Raw genomic sequence first — 21,816 nt, 5'->3', positions numbered from 1 at the left:
GGGGTGTTCAAATCTGCTTTCTATTCTAGGCTACCATTTCAAGAGAGATTCTGTTAATGCTGCTAATGCTAATTATTTTTTCCTGTTAAAGTAGCCTTATCCTACATAATATTCTATTTAATATAAATGTTTTCCTTACTACAAAAATACCTGTTATTTATTCTCTACATATATGGTGTTTTTATCACTGGAAAAATACGGGGGTTGTGAGACTTGACCAGTATTTTCTTAGGGGGCAACAGCCAAAAGGTTTGGCGCTGCTGTAGAGGTCAGTCAAAAGAACAGGGATAAAGTACCGACTTTCACTTTCTTGTCATTTTGGTCACCCTGCCTTTTCTGTCTGGAAAATTCAATAATTAAATAAATACACTGTCTTCTGCATCATCTTAACACATCGGGTGCCAGCATTTTTTCATAACAACTTACCGTGGGTGCCAGCATTCTCCCCATTGACTGCGCTTTGCTGTTTAAAGTTTCTGCGTGCGTTACAAGCAAATCCACGCCAAAAAAATCGATTTCATGTTCTGCCACGAGCCTGGCTACAGGCTGGAACCATAACATTACCCTCGCGGGTTACAACGGGGGGGGGGTCGCGCATCGCGCATGACCGGTTTTCCCCACAGGAAACAGATTCGGAGATATAGGCGTTTCAAAGTAGGAAATAGACAGGAAGCGGATGGGGGAAAAAAAATGTGTTTCCGGTGAGCGATCTGGCACTTCCTTCGCAGGATTACAATGGGTGCTCCCAGAGCTGCTCTAGCCCCGCCCGCGCGGAGAAAAACGAAAAAAACAAAAAGACTGAAATCACGGTTCAGACCGCGTTCGGCACCGAAGCTTCGGAACCGCCACTATGTAAACACCCGGTTTGGCACCCGATGTGTTAACTGTAGGAGCAGTGGCTGCCATAATACGGCGCCGGGGGGAGCAGTTAGGGGTTAAGTGTCTTGCTCAGGGACACTCAGGGACCAAGGGGCGAACCGACAACCTTCCAATTCCCAGGTGGCCTCTTTACCCACTCAGCCACGGCCGCCCTGACAGTAGTTGTGGGACTCATTACATGTGGGGTGTGAGAGGGCTGTCATTTTGTGTTCACAGAGCTGAACTGTAGTGAACTGAGTAAAGCAGAAAATATCTCTTTAATGCTTAAAACTTTCATGGTGAGTGTTTACCGAAGATAGCAGGGTAGTTAGAGGCTACACTAATTTAGAGATTATAAGCAGGTTTCTTGTCTGTTATACAGACACTAACTATGCTGCTTCTGTGTACTTTGTATTCTCCTGCAGGCACTGTGTTCAGAATTGAAGGAGCGTGAACATTTGGTGATCAGCACTTTGGACCAGGCCCGCATGTTCTTGGCCGACCAGCCCATTGAAGGGCCCGGGGAGCCACGCAAGAACCTGCAGCCCAAGACCGGTTGGTACACTTTGATAGCAACACATTTCCCTTTCAAACAGAGCTTTCAAAACACAGTTCCAATCAAACTGTGCCAACATTGCCCAAATTTGTCTAGACTCCTATATCTAGCTTCCAGGCATCAGAATTTAAGAAATAGAAATGAAAGGGAATAAAGTGCTGTAAGTACTCTTGCAGTTTGTCTACAGTACTTCCTGCCGGGCTTGTTATCATGAAAAGAGGATCTCACATTAAAGGCAAACTTGTACTTTAAAAAGTGTCGACACCAGTTGAAGTCAGCCTTAAGCCTCACTACCGTAGGTCAAACAATGTCTCTAAGTAGACAGTTTTTTACCTTGTTTAGAGTTCAATAATAGGGCAATACAGTAAGAACTAGAAAAGCTAAAAAACTAATCACGGACAAAATAATTCAAGTGGACCCCACCTCTCTGATCCACCTAGCTGTCTAAATCAAATGCTAATACTTACTGTACTTTGCAAAATACAATTTACCCCAGTTCTGAGATTTGGAACAATGTTTAGTAAACTCACTACAACTACAGATCACACTTCCCAGTACTGAGTATCTCTCCGGTTCATTAGGAATTCTCTCTCTCTGTGCACGAGTCTGCCTACCCTGCCAGATAAGCAATGACAAGTCACGCTTAAGTCAGCACATTTCCAGTCAAACTGAATCCCTAATGTGTAAATAATTGAACGAACTCAAGAGATGGTTTGGAGCATCGTGGTGGAACTTCAGAGCCGATAATGGTTGACTCTGATCTCTGATGGACATTATCAAAGGATCATCTCCTTGCATAAATACAGTGAAAAAAATGCGAGATCAAAGTACGACGATGATGCCAAGTTCCCAATAAGGAGGTTATTGGAAACCTTAGATTTGCTTGCTTCCTCCGCTAGCGGAGTAAGCCGTGTTTGTGTTCCTTGTAGATGCTGTTACTAACATGTGGACAATGTCACCCCTGCTAAGTGGCTTGTGGTGTGTTGCTATCTTAATCTCACAGATGCTCAGAGTCTGGTTAGAGTGCATACAGTACATGAGAGAGAGAGGTACAGAGGCCACTTCAGAGATGAAGATGGCAATTCAATCACATTCACACTGTGAAAAGTGCTGAGGGCTCAGAACACACATGAAAGCTCCAACCTCATCTTTGTAGTTAGAGGGTCTATTATTTTATATATTTTGATTGATTGGGGAAAGGTTCTCTCCTCTTCTTCCACTCATCTGTCCTTTATCATATTCCTTTTACCCCTACCTGATCCTCTCCTACTGTGGAGACTACTTTGTGTTATTTTACTTTACTTTATGTATTTGGTCGGGACAGCGCACATTAATGAACTCAAGACAGGTGTAATACATACACATGAGCAAGTGTAAATATGACGGATTTAGCAAAAGCTACTTTCCATCTGTAGTCCCCCAGAAAACATGAAACAAAACCACAATATAACAACGGTTAACAACAATAGGCATATATTAAAATCAAATTTCAATCAAGTCTGTAAAAATATTATTCCTTAAATGATCGCATGTCTTTCAACCACTCTTTTAATTGTCCTTTGAAAGCTGAGAGTGTGGGGCTCTTCCTTAGAGTAACTGGGAGACGGTTCCAGTCCGAACAACCTTTGATAGAGAGGACATTTTGTCCAAAGGTGGGCGCCTACGGTGGACCTCGCAGTCCCCTCTGGAGTCTGATCTAGTGCCCCGTCCCGTGTCCCTCTTCCTTCGAATAAATTCCGTTAGAGGAGGCATTTGTAAATAAAAAATTTCAAAACTAAAAAAAGTGACGTTTTTCCAGAATGGTACAGTGATGGTATGAGTTGGGTTTCTTATCAAACACCTTAATGACTCTCTCTTAAACAGTTGTTCTACGGGTTTGATGGTTGTGGCGCCAGCAAATGACCAGTTTGTGAAACAGTATTCTATATGAGAAAAGATCATACAATGGAGGTGTGTCTTTGCAGCTGCAGTTGTCGAATTCGTCGGAGGTTTTGTAAATGTGTTTCTTGAAGGTCAGGTTTGACCTTCTCTTGCTCTTCTGGTGTCACTCATCATCTTGCTTTTGAACTGCCCTCTTCCTTCCTTCCCTCCTCTCCTCTATCCCCCACCTCCCCTCCAGACCTCACCCCAGAGGAGAAGGCTCGCGGTGTGGCCAGGGCCATCCGCAAGCAGACGGGCGAGGTGCGCGAGCGCTGGGAGCGCCTGAGAGGCCACGTGGGAGTCTGGCAGATCCAGGTTGAGCGAGCCCTGGAGCGCCTCCAGGAGCTGCAGAGCTCCATGGACCAGCTGGACCTGCGGCTGGCCCGCGCAGAGGAGACCAAGGCCGAGTGGCAGCCCGTGGGCGACCTGCTCATCGACTCACTGCAGGACCATATTGAAAAGACTGTGGTATGATGGGGGGGGGTTGTTTTACTTTCTTGTTTTAACCCATTAAGACCTGGAATGCACGATTTGAGTTAAAAAACATAATTTTACACTTTGGCTATTCAAAAATAGCAGATCTACAAGCTCATAGCATCTGCTATTTTTTTTAATTTGTGAAAATTTGTGAAAATCTATATATATTTTTAAAGCGAACATTTGTAAAAATCTTTGCTTCTGGGGGTCCCTGGAACAAAATATTTTGAGATGGGGGTCCGCGGCCAAATACATATCATTTTGGGGTCCTTGACATGAAAACGTTTGAGAACCACTGACATAGTAACATACGTTTTTTTCAAAAAACTGTTTGTAGAAGACATTTGTAGAATCGGCTTCAGGTCTTAATGGGTTAACTTGTCCAACTGGGCCAGTGCCTCTGGAGAGGAATGATCTGGTTTTACCCTGAGAGGTCTGGGCAGGCCAAGTCAGTGGGAACCATACTTTCATGATAAGTTTGCAACTACAAGATGAAAAAGCACAAGAGAGAAAAGTGAAATAACATGAACAGCGGGTACAGGACGGAGGCTAGAGAAGCAATTTCTTCTCCATTACTTTAGCGTTAGTCCATACAGGGATCTTGTTGATGTGTTGTATTCCCCCGGTATCACTTTGTGCTTACAGTGTGGCTGGTGATATCGCTTTAATACGCAGTCTACCCACTCAGTGGAGAAAGCTATTTATTTAATGGAATACAATTTTCCCATTTATATAGTATGACACAAACTGAAGCACAATATTGTTCTCAGCGGTTCTACCATGAACGCATCTGGCTTGCATTTTTGTTTTGTATTGTTTTGTTACAAAGTACAATACAATAATAACGATGAAAAGTGAGATCAGTACATTTATCTCATAACAAGCAATTAAGACCAACAAAATAATTATTCTGGGTAAAAAGCAACAATCGTCATACACTAATTCATAATCATGAATGATGCAGTAATATTGCAAATTAATCATTAATTAATGCGCCAACTAGGCAGGGAAAATGCTAAACATAAAATGGTTTGATTACCAGTCAATCATCATAATAAAACACAGTGTAACTGTTATAACCCAGCGTTTTATATTTATTTACACAGCTATGGCAAGTGGTTTTGCGCATTCACAATTATGCCCTTGCTATTTGTAAAAAAAAAAAATTATAACAATAAGTGAGGCTGGTAGCCACACATCCATCCAGCCACAATAGCATAAGCATAGCTAAGCTAATAATTATTGCAGGCAACAAACAGTGCATAGTACACCAGGATTGTGTTTTTTTTTTGTTTTTTTTAAACCTGATCTATTTTGTGATGTGTCAGACGGGACTCTGAATCCAAAGAATACGAGTCCCAATATTGGTCTTATGGTGGTTATTTGATTTTGTTTAGAGTGACTTTTGATGAACTTGATGAAGCCAAACGTATCATATTTTGATGTTCCTATGGCCATGAATCCTCACCGTCTTTCTCCTCCCTCCTCTCACCCCAGGCCTTCAGGGAGGAGATCAGCCCGCTAAGGCAGGATGTGCGCATGGTCAATGAGCTGTCCTCAGAACTGACCCCACTGGATGTTCAGCTGTCTTCCACGGCCTCCAGACAACTGGACCAGCTCAATATGAGATGGAAGCTGCTACAGGTACAGTACTACAGGGCCACAAGGATCATGTAAATGCCATAAATCATCAACACGGCGTCTGATCTACCCCACATTTTAATCACACATTGAAGAGCCTCTAAACAATACCAAAAGCAATTTCACTTCCACCCATAGGGGGCACCACAAATGGTACAAATGTCACTGTTAGTTGCCTAAATGGTTTCTTCCACCAAATTAGGCACAATGGTCTTGTGAGTCATGTGACAATGTACATCAAACAGGGTTTTTTACCCATACTTTTTAATCTATGTAATTGCTTACACAAATTTGTTGTCAGGGCATGTTTCTTACAGCTTTCATATATCATGAACACACCATCCAATCATACCCAATTACATGTTGAGGGGCCTTTTTAGAGCACACCTACAAAATCGCCACAAACGTGACCAGTCTGTTGTACAAATTATTTCCCCTCCACTTCCACGTGTCCTGACGGCTCCACCCCATGACCCAGCCCCTACAGGCAACTAGGCCGGTCGGAGATCTGCATTCCGAGAAGCTTACCTTATTCTTTTTTTCTTTTATAAACCCAATTATATATGCAGTAAGGCTTATCTTTTATATGGATCCCTGCTCCATATTCTTCTCGCTCTGTCTGCATGCTGATTCACCCTGTGTGCCAGATGGAAATGTTTCTTATATCATTAGAGATAAAGGGAAGAAGACAGTGTTTTGATCATGTGAATCAGAGCGCAAATTCCCTCATTTGTATGTGCTGTATACGTGTGAGTTTGCGGGTGTGTATGAGAGGGGTGTGACAGGTGGCTCCCCATATACTGTATGTTACCTCCCCTAGTCTAGAAGGGAAGCAACATTTGGTTTGGGTGTGGGGACCGATGCCCCGCTGCTGAAGCTGGCGGTCCTCAGACCCACCTAGTTCATGAGTGAACTTTATAGTACATTGGGAGTGGCCCCCAGCCAATCCACTGCTTTGGTGTCACAGGGCTCATCAGAGCCAAGTGGAGGTACAACGTGCAGCTGGCAGCCTCCAGCGATCAACAGACTTGACAATCAATTTGCCATTCAACAGTCACCAGTCTCCACCTCAGAACACAGGAAATGACACAGGATAATACAATGCAAAATATATAATATAATTATGTATATAATATAATATAAATACAAAATAAATACGGCTGGACGTAACACTCCCCTTCCTAAAGAAAACTTCTCCCCCAAAAGTTTTCTCCAGAAGGTCTAAAACAGAGTTGAAAATGAGCACAGCCGCATTAACAATTTCAAGTTCAAAGTTGGCCTTTCTCTCTTTTAAACATACAAAGGGAACACTAGTACGGCGATTGAATACACAATCACAGAGTGGATCAAAAGGGATATGAAGGGGACACGAAGGACTGAACAAAAGGGCTAAGGTACAACTGAATTAACTCACCTAAAACAAACCAAAAACGGATACAAATGTGCATCAGAATTGTCATCCCGCTAATGCGCACAAGCTGCCTCCTGAGGCAGAGAGGGATGGTCATTATGATCATAGACATATAAAGGTAGACGCCTCCTTCGGCTCTAAAGCGTTCGTATCTCGGGCGCGCTTCCTTGTTCCGCAGGGCTATCCCATATAAGGCTTGGGCAAGCTGGAAACTTCCGTGTGCGTCACTTAAGGGGGCGTTCGGTAGGCCAATTAGAGGCAGGTGGGGCCGGTCTTTTCTTAAGAGGCAGTCGCGCAGCAACTAGTCAGTTAGACGCGCTGTGATTGGCCAGTAGTTAAAGCGATGTGATTGATCAGTAGTCAAACAGCCCTGCGGAAGAGCCTTGTATTGAGATACCAGTCGCTGCAATGAACTGCAGAGGCCAATGAGGTATCTAGGTTTCTATATCTATGATTATGATGGCCGAACACATTACTGAAGGTGACAGACTGTGTTCACAAAACTAACCTTTTGTTCATTCAAATACGATGAGACACACAAAAGTTTAGTTGGCAGGATTCTTAAACAGGAGCGAATGCTTGCGCAGCGTTACCCAACAATTTAGGGTACATTGCAACAGCAACCAAAACAAATGCACTAAAATAACAATGGAATCAACCTCAAATTGTTCTACAAGATGGCACCAACACAATATGATTACTAATATTAATGTTTTTAAAATGGCAGTGTTAGGCTGAGGGGCAGGTAAACAAAATGTCATCTCTAGCCCTAATGCGCACACGCATCAGCTCCTTGGTTCGAGCTCCACCAACCCACAGATGCACTCACCACGGTACGTTTGATAGTTGCCGGCAGGATACCCTTCTCCAAAAGAAAACCTCCGCCTTGTTGGCACCTGCCGAAGCAGAGACATAAAAGATTTTAGCGGTCAATACTACATTAATGCAATGACCCAATTTCTCTGAGACTAAAGTGTATAGTAAGTAAGCTTTAGGACGAGCTCCCATCGTCTGCTGTGTTTGTCCTTGTTAATTTCCCTCTGTGTCTTCATCACAACTCATTTTAAGCAGTTTTTGAAAATCCTCCTTTATTTGACTACACTGGACTTAACAGGTGGGACCGTATGAGTGCTGACAGACGGTTTCTGACGAGCCTAGTTTTCTGTGAGTGACATCTTATCTCACACTGTCTTGAGTTGCCTCACTACATCACTCCCACCTGTCAAAGTTCTACAAGTACATGTAGGTTAAGAGCAATTCCCTGTCAGGTCCATCTCATACCCAGATGGATCATAGCCCACAACGTTAACAGAAATAGCTAGAATTGAGGAGCAGCTATGTGGGCAGGAAACCTGTCTAGCTCCATTAAGGTCTCTTTGGAACCCCACCCCCACCCAGTCGAGTGCCAGCCTGGCCCTCTGGTGTACCCATGGTGCCCAGTTGCTGAGGATGAGGCCATACAGTCACACACACAGCCCAGCTGGGATGGCATCAAACTGAAGGCAGGCGCAGATGGGCTGAGACCTGACAGACACCGAGGTGGAACATTGTGGAGCGCAGCCAATTTGGGAGTGCGTGTCCAAGTCCGTTACTAATCTCCCTGCACAGAGGCCGTGCCATGTCCCCGCTTCAGAAAAGGATGAATTTTAGGGATGCACTCCAGCAGGGAAGAAGAAAAAAAGAAAGACCTGAAGGGAAATGGGTATTTTTTTATAAATTAATCAGGAGTTGGGTGTCCCAATAGAACCGCGGGGGAAAAAACCCTGAAAGCTTCTCTGTGATAAGTGTGACACTACAAAGACACTGGGGGGATAGTTCTGGAACTTTCTGCCCTTGATTTCCCTACGCTTAGTGTACTTACTGCAAAGAATATGTCCAGTTACTAAGAAGATGACACAGGGGATGGCAGAGAATCTGTCAGCTGTACACTTTGTACTCGTTCCTCTCATTTTTACTGCTTTTCCTTCCTCACAGTGTGAGTGAACTAAGATGACAGTTTCACTAATAAGCCAAGTCCGACTGTGCGGTGTGATGATTCGGTTGGCTTATGCAGACAGACCCCATCTTCCTCTCTGTGGGACGGTAACCATTTTAGTCATTAGTGGAGAGCAAGGGCAGAGAAAGAGACAGAGCGGTGAGCTATTCGAGCTATTCCGTGCCTCCTATTTCCTGGCTCCCTGAAGAGAATGGCCTTATCTGTCCACCATAAGTGTGCGTCTGTGTGTGTGAGATTAAGTGTGTCAGTAATATTGGCAGTCTATTCTAATGCAGCGCAAAAACCTCACTGTTATGGAAGACAGACACACACACACACACACACACACACACACACACACACACACACACACACACACACACACACACACACACACACACACACAGCTAGAGTCAAAACACAACATAAAGGAGTGTGTGTGGTTTTAATAAATACCTGGTGTGGAGCTACCGTAAACGTAGCATTAAAGAGCAATGCTTTTGAAGAAATATTTAATAGGTCTCGGTTTGTAATCGCCTTTACTGAAGCCATCCAATTACTGATATCCGATGCTTAATGTAGCACTTCACCCATTATCAACCTTATCTTCATATAATTGGTCCTCACTAATGTTCATTATAAGATGACACTGTTTCTGTCTACTCGCTCTGAATCTCAGAGGTGGACTATGGACAGTTGCCTACCAGTGACATCATCAGTGGGATTCCAATCTAATGGAAACTAATTAGACCTATGAGGGGGGAAATTTAGTTTGCACATTGAAAGTTAGCATGATGAAATAGAAGTTCACTAGTACAGACCACATCTTCAAACCATACATCATTTAAGGTTTTTTATTTCGAAAAGAAGGAGATGAACCTGTCAGGAATAAATGAATTGATGATGAATGGATGAAGAGGAGAGGAAGAATAGAGACGTATTGATTGAGGGATGAAGAGGGATGTAATGTATAAGGTTGAAGGGAGAGGAAGAGGATGGGGAGATACGATGTAGAAGAGGGAGGAGGGGTGTCGAGGAAGAGGGGAGCGGAGGAGACAAGGGGAAGTGGCGAGGATGGGGGGTGAGGATGAAAGGGGAGAGGATGAGAGGAAGAGATGGAGAGAGAAGGGAGGGCATGACCGTGTGCAGCTCCCAAGGGGTTAGGGGACCCTGATTATTTGGCCTGGGGTCCGAAGAGAGAGATGTATATCTTGGCAGTCGTCTAGGGACGCGCTCTATCACTCCGAGACCCCCATCTGGAACCTGAAAATTAGGATAGATCGGACAAGACTGGAAGAAAAAATGGGAGGGAGGGAGGGATACGAAGTACAATGCACAAGTGAAAGGGGAGGAGTTCAGGTGTAAAGCTATCAGTTACCATGGTAGCAAAGTCACGGAGAGGAGTATGGGTGGAGTTCTGTTCAGTTACCATGGCAGATAAGGATCATGGGAATAGAGTGAGGGGAAAGCAGGGTGAAGAACAATGTTATTGTTTGAAGCTGTAGTCTTCCTCCCGAACTTACGTTGTGCCAACTCCATTTATTGTTCTTGCATAAAAAAGAAAAGCAAAAAAGTTTGAAATCTTGTTTGATATTTCCATCGATGCTGTCATTGGTAGGCATAGATTTCTGAACTGTGCACAGCCCACAGACGTGAGTAGACAGTAATGGTACATGTACCATGTTTTAATGAGCATTACCGCGGACCAATTATATGAATATAAAATGGTGCTTCGGTAAGACTGTGACTATCGTGACCATGTAGAATTTACCTCATCTTTTGTGCGTGTTGTACAACACTTTGTCGATGAAGCATGAATTAGTCTTGCTGTAACTGTCTGTCTAATAGCTAATTTATACAGTGGTATTGCTAGCCAAAAATAGCCGATCTACCAGCTCTTAAACCGGATGCAACGTGTTGTGAGCTTGTAGATCAGTAATTTTGCTGTGTGACACTGTTGTATGAGGGTATATAAATGAGGCCTAATTGTCTTGTTTGTCTTTATGTCTGTCTGTGTGTCCAGGTGTCTGTGGAGGACAGATTGAAGCTACTGCAGGAAGCCCACAGGGACTTCGGGCCCTCCTCCCAACACTTCCTGTCCAGTGAGTATACCGACCTCATCGTGGTTCACACCTGCTCCCTGTTTCTCACTTTACATCTTTAAATCTTTTATCTAATCTTTTACATTACATAGTCATGTAGGGGTGGGGGTGTCACAGGACATAACATAGAGTACTGTACATGCAGGGATACACACACAAACAGGCTGTGTGGTTTGCAGATGAGGCACTTTGCTCTTGAATAATGCAGGGCTTAATTACAGTTCTCCGTTGGCTTCCTGCACTTGCCATCCACTCAGTATGGTTAACAGAGAGTTTAGGCAGATAAACAGACCGAGAGAGAGGGAGGGAGTAGGGTAGGATAAATGTAAGCACTGAGACCATTACGTCTCCTTCTTAGCCCCCCTATGGAACACATGGACACATGGACACTATGGAAAATGGTGTGTGTGTGTGTGTGTGTGAGAGAGAGGGGGGGCTCTAGCTCTCTCTCTCTCTCTCACACACCATTTTCCATAGACATATTCAATAACCATTAGTGTTATTCTCCTGTACCTGACTCTACGGCACCACAACAAAATGGATGGCGCACTGTTCTGTCCAGGTGTGAAACCACACTGAAATGCTGCGTCTCCAACAGACTGCAATTTACCCCCAACCCCGCTCTCCTCCTCCTCCAACAACAAGAAAAGGAGAAGGAAATCCAAAGCAGTCCACTTTCCCTCTTCATCTTCCCTCCGCTTTTGCTCTCATTACGCCAGTTACTAAATATTCCCTCCGGTATCGGTGGAGACTTCTGCCTGCTTATCTCATCTAGCTCGCTCAGTATCTCATAATCTCAATTTCCCGTATTGTCGTCTCATCTCACCTCACCTCGCCATCCTGCTGGGAGGGGAGAAACTAGAAGAGGGTAATAAATCAAGTAACAGCTCCTCTCCGTACTGGTGTGTGTGTGACGGCCGCTATGAAGTCTTGCCGTTTGAAGCACTTGTCATGCCGTGTAAATTGCTTTTGTGTCTTTGGAGATCCTCCTACTCATAGCCATTCTCTCCACTCCGACCCTTTTATCTGTATGTATTCTCATAATGAAACCTACGAGATTAGACATTATGCAGCTGACGGGGGATCTTCTTTCTGAGATATGGGTGTCTGGATGGTCTGTTTTTTTGTCTCTGACTAAGCACTCACCCCTCACACTCTCACACATCCTCTCTGGTAGAAGAGTAATAATACCCATTTGCTTTATTTTCCAATTTCATGCACAGTAACAGTCCTATTCGTGCAAGTAGCCTGTACTATTACTATTTAGTACTAGATTTATTTAAGGGTGAACGCGAAATGGAAAACTGACGCATGTAGAGTTGTGCCACATGTATTTATAATGGTGTTTTATTTATAATGTTAATTTACAGTTGCCACTCTTTCTTTATTTCTGTCCCTTTCTCCAGCCTCTGTACAGCTCCCGTGGCAACGAGCAGTTTCTCAGAACAAGGTTCCCTATTACATCAAGTGAGTGCTGAAGAATGGTTTGCATCAATTTGTTTGTGTGCATGTCCGCGCGTGTGTGCGTGTGTGCGTGTGTGCGTGTGTGCGTGTGTGCGTGTGTGTGCGTGTGTGTGTGTGTGTGTGTGTGTATGTGAGATTGTGCTGCTGCCTGCATAGGTTGATGATTTTTGTGGAAATGAGAGTTCCAGTGCAGGGATGGAATCCAGACATAATACCCGGCATGAATATTTGCTGTTTTTCTGCTGGCAATCAGCTGGAAATCTCAGCTAGAATACGGTGTGTGTTGTTTGCTGTCTTTCACATCCTGGAATAGGCACTTAACAGAAATTAGAAAATATGGCAACATTTTCTTATTTCTGCTATACGTTTTCTGTCCTCGATGTTTCAGTCCCCTTCAATGACATGAGAAAAGCGTCTTGGGTTTCCAAGTGTCGTCCTCTTGTTGGTCTAAAATGTTCTATGTTGGTACTGATCTCTTTCAGAAGCCTGTCTTTTACTTTATTTTTCTTGATTTTTGTTCCTTTTATCCCTTGACCACAGCTTGTCCTCTGTGTATTACACACAACTGCTCCATTCACTTCTTGTTTAACTTCTTATGAATAATAGTCCCGGTATTCACAACAAAATAACTTATTAGAAAGAACAAAGAATCCACCCCACTCTTTTTTTTTTGTAGCCAATTATTTTTACCCCTTTTTCCTCCAGTTTAGTTGTTATGCCAATTAATCCTCCCCAAACATTTCCATGTTTTTACCACCGCTGGCTCACCTGCCAGTGAGGGGGCCCCAGCGGGAGGACATAGGGCCTCTTTCCTACTCCTCTCGTTGAATACCCCCCACTGACAGGTACCGTTCCAGTCATAGCAGTCGCTAGCACAGTGACAAAGATAACCCTCCCCGCCTGGCTTCCCTCCTCCTGAACACAGCCAATTGTGTGTGTGTGTAGACCCTCAGCAAGCCGGATGCACCGCGGTGGATTAGAACCCCAAGACTCTGTGGAGCAAAGACTTGCATTTCAAAACCAAACTCCACAGCCTTAAGACGCCCAAAAATCTATTGTATCCCTCACATTTCTCACTCCCCAGCTGGAAACTTTCTTTCACCCCTATTATCTGTTGGTGTATTATTTAAATTCAAGGTGTTTCACTCACACATTGCTCATTCAGCGCAGCAGTGGCCCTTCCATTTTAAATAGGTAATACGTGGGCCACATACCGAGACAGCCTGCCCCATTCTGTTCTAATAAGCAGCCTTACCTGGCCGTCAAGCTCCCAATTTTAATCCTTTGGGGGGAAAAAGGCCAAGTTGCTCAATAATTACTCACTTAGCCTTCTATTTGAAGGCAAAGAGAGTGTGGGGGGTCTATTCTGATTCTGATTTATTGAATTGATTTTGAAGTATGAATACAAGATGGATTGATAGATACAGTGAGTAGATACTGTAGTTGGAGGATAGATCGACAGACAGACAGACAGACAGACAGACAGAGGCAAAGACTGTAGGAGATTCCTAGCAGCTAGTGCTGAGAAGCGAGAATGTTTGGAACCAAGTAGAGGTTGGCAGAGAGAAGCGGGGAGGCACCTGCATTGTGTTTAGTCCCGCAGCAGCATTCTACCATAAGGGATCAGAGATGAAAGTGACAGAGTCACTCAGAGGACACATACTGTACACACACACACGCAAGGATGCTAACAACCCGAACTAGCACACAAACTCAACTCAACACATACTTGGTTAACGAGAGGCACATAAATCCCCATTTGCTCCCACACACACTTGCAAACATGCACACACACACCATATGTTCGACCAAGGGACTGAGGGATATGAGCAGGTTGTCTCTTCTCTAAAGAGCTTTCATAGTCTCAGAAACTGTAACGAGAGTTGAAAAGTTGAACGGGGGATTTCATCCCTTTCTTCCCATTTCCAAGTCTGTTAAAATGGCTCTGGTTCAGGTCTTATTGAAACACACACACACACACACACACACACACACACACACACACACACACACACACACACACACACACACACACACACACACACACACACACACAAACACAGTCTCGAGGCTCTGCAGCACTAATTGCAGGTCACAGGCAGTATGGTTACATTCCTGGCGACACTGTTATCAGTCTTTGACACATTCATTAATAGGGGCTGTTGGGGGGGGGGGGGGGCTCTTGACTTATATTGGAAGGCTTCATTCATTGTATGTTGTCTGTATGTGGGAATGCACAAAACCACATTCCAAACCTTAAAAAAAAAGAAAAAGATTTGTGTGCATACAATCAATTGCGTGCGTACGTGACCCCTTTCTGAGAAGTCTTTGTAGAACTCTACTAGAATTCATCACATTAGCTTGAATTACTTGTCAATGTACAGGCAATGCATAGCTATCTAAGAAGTCTTTAAAATGTTCTTAGAGTAAAATAGAAAAAAAAGGTTTTGTGCACAGCAGTGGAAAGGAACACAAGGAGGGCAGTAAGAGAGACATTCAGAGGATGTCAAGTGCTGAGAGGGAGCGGCACTTATCACTTGTCAGTAGCACTTTGCGATAAGTCTAGCAGAAGGCTGTCACCCAAGAAAGCTGCTTGAAATCTTTGCCACCCACCACCCCGCCCCCATTCTCTGATACTGTGAGTCACTCCGAGTTCACCTTATTTTTCACTCTCCAAATTTTTCGATTACAATAGATTACATTACACACACGTCATCTACTGACTCATGATCATTCACAAGGGCGTCAATGTGTGAGACAGTGACAAACTCCCACCCTCAATGAGAGCTGCTGTCGTTCAGACTGTTGAGCAGCATGCTGTCTGTGGCCGGTCTGCAGCCAGCAGCTCAAGAGATTGAGTTTTCCCCTTCTTCCCAGCCCCTCAGCCCCCACCCTGCTTAAATGCTCACCGCAAGATGCCCCACCATGGAATTATTTAGTCGTCTGCTTATGTATAACATTTGTAACTCCAAGCTATAAGGTGCAGAACATTTTTATTTATTTGTTTGATAATCTTGTTTTCTACAAAAGTGCAACCAGACTGGGTGGTGAGATATGGTTTGGAAGTGTGTCATATTTTATGCAGGACTCTGTAGAGGAGGAAACTCCTGCATAAATATATAATGAGACTATTATTTGTCATGTCTATGGAAGAAAGTTATTGTGAATAGTTACTGTAGTTTTGTCGCTGTCAACAACAGACTCCTATGCTCCCAGTAGATGCAATAACCCCCGCCCCCTCCAGCTATGCGACTCAAGTCCCATTGGATTTCAGAGCGAGATTCCAGGCTTGAACTAGATAGTGGGCAACTGTAATAAAGTTTTTTAAATGGTAGTAAAAAATAATTGCACCCTTTATTTGCTGAAAAAGTCATATTTTGTTTTGGGGTGGAGGTTCTTCTTTGGCCTACTGGGAGTCTGCCGGCAAAGTTTCAAGCAAGAGATAAGTTGTTCACGGACAGACGGATGGATGCACGGACATACAGACAGACTCACAGGGCCGAAAACATAATCCCTCACCTGCAGGCCTGGTGGGGATAAAAATAGGGCCCAGGGTGAAAGGTTTATATAAATAATTTTATCAAGTTTTTATCAAATTGCTCGAGCTTTCTGGTTTACTTGCTCAGAAAGAACGAAACCTCATAAAAGTATCTTGTAAAAAGGTTCTTGTTGCTACACCTTATTTATGACCCAATCCTCATCTTTCCTTCACTGCATGTCGTGTCTAAATCTACAGGCCAGCGTAATGTGGCTGTATAATGATTTGAATGGAGGAAATGTCAAGTGTCATAGCCTCCCTCATAACCCTCAAGATCCAATCAGCTTTATTTCCAGGTTCACTCGGCATGCCTACTGACCTTCAGCAGCTAGTCACACCCCAGCTACTCCGGAGTATCCACTATGGTTGTGTCACCAGATGTTGGTACCAGATGTCAAATAAACATTAAGTTTAATTAGTCGTGTATAACTGTAGTCGCTAGACCATGGAGGGAACACTGCCCTGTTTAGGAGGTTGAAACTTCATGATGCAAATCCCGGTAAAATAAAGTATGCACAAGTTATAGTTTCCACCAAATAGCATAAGCCCAATTATCATATTTGATTTGACATTATGAGCACAGATTCTGTGTTAGATCTCCTCCCACTGAAGAGTTTTTTTTTTAGAAACATAGATGCTCAGCAGGTAGTTTTCAGCCCCAAGTGGATCCTGAAAAAACAGCAAAAATAGAAATGAAATGCCTCCGTTCTCTATAATATGTATTTATTTGTTTTATTTTTATTCTAGAGTAGCCAATTATTGTTACCCCTCTTTATTTTTACTCCTCTCTTTTCTGCCAATTTAGTCGTTAGCCAATTAACCCCACAATTAATCACATATCTGTGTTTCCACTACTATTTTACCCCATTGGCTCAACTGCCAGCGAGTAGCCCCCACCAGGAGGACATAGCGCCTCCATTCTACTCTTCCCGTTTAACATCCTCTGTTTACAGGTGTTGCCACAGCCCATAAGAGTCGCTAGCACAGCCACAAAGATCACCCTCCCCACCCATCTTCCCTCCCCTGAACACGGGCAGTAGTGTTTGTATCACGCCCAGCAAAGCCGTATGCACAGCAGTGGAATAGCACCCCTAGACTCTGTGGTGATGGACAGGTACTTTACCCCTTGTGCCACCCGAACACTCTGTCCTCTATAGTCTTTGATGCTTTTGTTTCACTAGAAATAGTAGTCAACTCGCCTGCAAATGGTTTAAGTCTGATTTGCTTTGTATCTAACTCAACGACTACAGAGTAAAGTGAATTACCAAAAAAAGGGTGGTAGAACAACAGAACAGTGCTGAGCAGTTGAATGTGAAAACATAATCGTTTGTGAGCTATGGTTAGTAATGGGGAAGCCACTCTGAAAAAAATGTGATCAACTAAGCTGCCAATTACTCTACACTGAAAATTGCAAAGCTACCGCTGAACTAAGTTAAAGGAGCACTTTCCAAATGTTCAACCTTGTCTTCATATAATTCGTCCTTACTAATGCTCATTATAAGATGGCACAATTTTGATCTACTCATTCTGCGTCCCAGTGGTGGGCTATGGACAGTTCAGAAACCTGCCTACCAGTGACATCATCGATGGGCATTCCAAGCTAATAGAAACTACAGCCTTTCATTTCCTGGAAAGTTAGCATGCTGAAATAGAAGCCATCGTAGAATAGAAGCATACTGTACTTTCCTTATTATTAAATAAGAAAAATAGGTTGCGCAGCAACAATGGGCTTTCTCAGTGGAGTGCTAGACCGAAAGTAGGAATTGAAAAAATCCTAAAAAGGTACCACATCCAAAATTTCAAATCAATGGAGGACTAAGTACTCATTTCCACTTTTTTTATTGGCATAAGCATTCCTTATTATTAATTTGAGCATAATTTACATAAAGGCATATCATGATAATTGAAGGAAGCGTATAAACTAGTGACTGAAAACAAAGTACTCATGTACTTAAGTTCTTAATGTTTAGTTTAGTTTAGTTTAGTTTATTTCGATTCCACATCAACGGGACCTCCCTGCTAGCGCTCAAACACCATACAAGCATATTTTTCAAAATTTTCCACACTTTCAACTGCATTACCACGCATTGATAACTTTGACAAAAATAGTATCTTCTCTCCGCTACTGGTTCTAGGTAAATGTAAGTAGGAGTGTTGTTTTTTCAAGGTACAGCAATATTTGATGGGTGTTGGGGGGAATGTTGAACATAGTTAAACTATCATACACTACTGGAAATAGTAATTAAGCTACTAGTTTTACTAGTTCCACTAGACTCCTCAAGTCTGGCTGTGGATGTAAGCAAATACTTTACACTTGCCTCTTTGCCTGTGCGTCCGACATAATGGCTTCTGACAGGCTCATTGTTTGTGTTTCTCAGAGCTCACTGTGGTATAAAAAAAGAACATAGCCAATACAAAACTCTAGATTAAAAGAGCTTTTGGCAGGGAATTGCTGAACCACTCCACAATCCGAAGGGTGGGTATTATCTAATGCTAAGTAATAGGCTGGCCTGCTTTGCTTAGCCACATACTCTGATTTTGTCAAAACAATAGCAAAGTCGTCATCACTGGAGCAGTTATTGTTCTTTTCCTGGAAAAATGGTGCAAAAAAACAAAACAAAAAAGTAGTCAGTAGCTGTGTTTCATCTTAGTACTAATGCTGAATTATCTTTGATGTTTCGCTGCAGCCACTGCTGAATGGCAGAGCAGTGCTTACTCTGACAGCTGCTGTTGGCAGGAGTTTTGTCACTTTTGTCCCACCACTGTACATGTGCTCTTTGTGTGTTTGCATGCACGCATGCTGCTGTAGCTTAGTGGCGGCCATAGCTTAGTGGGCAGAGAGGCCGTCTGGTAATCAGAATGCCACCGCTGGCCTCTCGGCCCTGGTCTATGTGTCGAAGTGTCCCCTGAGCAAGACACTTAACCACTAACTGCTCCCCATCGAGCGCTCATCCCCAAAAAAAATCAAAAATGCATGCCTGGGTGTGCAGTGTCCTGGATTTGCCAAAGGGAGTTTCCATCCACAAATGACGAATCCTAATATTAACGATTCAAGTCAAGCTCAACAAAACGAGGCCCGAGAGGCTCTCTGAGGATGCTTACGGCATTAGCAATGCAAGTCCAGGTGTGCATTTGTGTCCACTGAGAACAAAATTAGTAATAAAAACCTGTGTGATGGCATACATTGTCCTACATTACCACCAGGGTTCACTGTCTTGGCGCAACCGCAGCCGCGTGTGTGTGTGTGTGTGTGTGTGTGTGTGTGTGTGTGTGTGTGTGTGTGTGTGTGTGTGTGTGTGCGTGTGTGTGTGGGGGGGGGGAGGGATTTGCTAGTTGGTTAGAAGCAGTATCCCTGTCTCAGTATCCCTGTTTGCACTGAATGCCATTCTAAGGATTAGTTTTCTTTGTATACTTTATAGTTTACACTTTATTTGTCAGTGAATTTGGTTTGTAATTAGTGTGTGTGTGTGTGTGTGTGTGTGTGTGTGTGTGTGTGTGTGTGTGTGTGTGTGTGTGTGTGTGTGTGTGTACTGTATCAGCTCCTTAAGGCTTCTGTTTGAAGCAGGAACGTAAACAGGATGAAGTTGAGACATCAACACGGACACCTTTTTATATTCATGTCTTCAGGGTGAACAAGCTGGAATTAGTTATGTCTGATTTATACCTGGTTGCGTGCCGTGTTGCTGCGGCATGTGAGCTTGTAGATCATCTATTTTTGGTGCACAACAGTGGCATGCAACTAAGTCTAAATCGCTGCAGAGATCAAAGAGATTTTACTGAGCGTATATGTGTGAGTCGTTTTCTTACCTTGTCAGTCTTCAAGGCTTTGAAATATTCTTCGTCTTTGTGAGTGTATCAGCTTTGAGAGTGTTTAATGTGTGTGGATGTAGTTATGCACACATACACACAGAGTGTAATTTAGCTGTGTTTATACAGTATATTTGTGTGTGAACGTTCAATGTTGTGTCAGTTTACTTACTGTGCATGGATGAAGCCTAATTTTACTCTGTTAATATTGTTGTTTTCAGCCACCAGACACAGTCTACTTGCTGGGATCACCCAAAGATGACAGAGCTCTACCAGTCACTAGGTAGGCAACGCATGTCACATGCACACACTTACCCACGCACTGTCTCTGTGCGTCTTTGTAGACCAGAGCATTGAGGAAAAACAGAGCGGGGGAGAGAGAAATGTTCATGCAGTTTCATTAAGCATTTATTATTTATTTCAGCTGATGAATATTGTCAAGTACATCTCTTCACGTAAGAATGTTGTGAATCCATATCGTCCTCCTGCCATTCTTTCTGTCTGCGCAATGGACAGCAGTGACAGTCCTCAATGACAATTTTAGAGCCTCGACGCAAGGCGCTTGGGACAGGATGGCAGCGTCTCTGTCATCATGAATCACTGAAATGATAGGAAAACATTGGCTTCCTCACAGACCAAACCAACCACGGTGTGTCATGTTGGCCGGTCAGTGTGACCGTTCTTTAAAGGGCATCTGTATTGGTAATAAGCTATGAAACTCAGGGAGCGCTCGTTGCTGAACAAATATTATAATACAGAGGATCCACTGAGATGGAACTCACTAACCCAATTACACTCGCGCTCTGCGTCAAGCCTGTCCCTCTGAGGTGCCTGTAGACAATCACTCAATTCCCTTTAACCACTTCAGGTACTCTCCTTTGGTTTTACAAAAGGCAGCTGTCTCATTAGTTATGCCCGCAGTGATTGCTGCTGTTTTCTGTTGTGATTTTTATGCCTGCTCCTTTCTTCTCTCTCTCTCTCTCTCTCTTTGTCTATTGCTTTTCTGCAGCTGAATTGAACAATGTGAGATTCTCTGCATACCGAACAGCCATGAAGATCCGCAGATTACAGAAGGCCCTGTGCTGTAAGTATGACACGTGCACACACACACACACACACACACACACACACACACACACACACACACACACACATATGAATGTGCTTGTATACAGATACTAAAGTTGGCAGCATACTAAAAACGTAAACGAAATATATACTCAATGCAGGTCTGCCATGAGTGGCTGAACTTTAGTGCTGGAACAGTGATTTTGACACCTGAATCTCACTGTTTGTTTACATCGCACGCACTTGATTTTGCCATTTCTGATGAGATACACAGTGGACAAAGTGTGTGCTATCTCTGTCCATTAATGAATTACCATCTGGTTGTGTTTGGAACCTCAGAGAGGGATTATAGACCAGAGGTTTGTACCTCTCAACCTCCTCAGCCAACGTTTCTTCAACCTGTCCATGGTACGTTGCTGGGAAAAGTGTAACTAAGACCCCAAAGTCACAAGTGCACCTTGAGTTTCTGACCAATCACACGATGTTCGCATTGTGAGTGATGTTTGGCTAGTTAGAAAATCTTGGGCAAGGAGTGCTGCAACGAATTTCGGCAAGGCAATGCGTTTGTTCGTTTGCTCCGCCATGACGTTATTTATGTTCTCATTACCATGCCAAACCTCATTTCCACAAAGAGTATGCTGCAGCATTTACACACACACACACACACACACACACACACACACACACACACACACACACACACACACACACACACCTTTAATACCTGCAGCCATGCACCCACCTCCAAGTGGATGTCCAGGTGCAAGCAAGGGCCGCTTTAATGACTTGAACCTGTGCCAGACACTGTTGTCAGAACAAAGACGTAGCCAAGGACAGTTTGTCTTAATATATAAACCATGTGAGAGAGAAGTGGTGTGTGATCACAACAGCATACCATATATAGCCGTATAACTTTTAGTTATTTTCCCTAAAGACGATGTTGTTCTCTTTTATAACACCTGTCTACAAATTGCCGTAACTACCTTTTTGTTCCACCCT

At 43.5% G+C, this 21,816-nt stretch overlaps 1 protein-coding gene across 1 annotated transcript in view; it reads left to right on the top strand.

The window, feature by feature from the left end:
* The window catches only part of utrn (utrophin), a 227,020-nt gene that overhangs the window by 161,847 nt on the left and 43,357 nt on the right, over positions 1 to 21,816 (top strand). The window contains exons 62-68 of the mRNA XM_084082101.1: positions 1,284 to 1,413; positions 3,534 to 3,802; positions 5,309 to 5,455; positions 10,862 to 10,940; positions 12,347 to 12,407; positions 19,971 to 20,032; positions 20,759 to 20,833. Coding sequence (XP_083938227.1) covers positions 1,284 to 1,413; positions 3,534 to 3,802; positions 5,309 to 5,455; positions 10,862 to 10,940; positions 12,347 to 12,407; positions 19,971 to 20,032; positions 20,759 to 20,833 — 823 coding nt within the window. The remainder of the gene's footprint in view (positions 1 to 1,283; positions 1,414 to 3,533; positions 3,803 to 5,308; positions 5,456 to 10,861; positions 10,941 to 12,346; positions 12,408 to 19,970; positions 20,033 to 20,758; positions 20,834 to 21,816) is intronic.

The sequence above is a fragment of the Gymnoscopelus microlampas genome (genome assembly GCF_963454915.1).
Source record: "Gymnoscopelus microlampas genome assembly, chromosome: 16".
Taxonomy (NCBI): Eukaryota; Metazoa; Chordata; class Actinopteri; order Myctophiformes; family Myctophidae; genus Gymnoscopelus; species Gymnoscopelus microlampas.
Note: the sequence above shows the minus strand (reverse complement) of the source record. Positions and strands in the feature narration are given on the sequence as shown.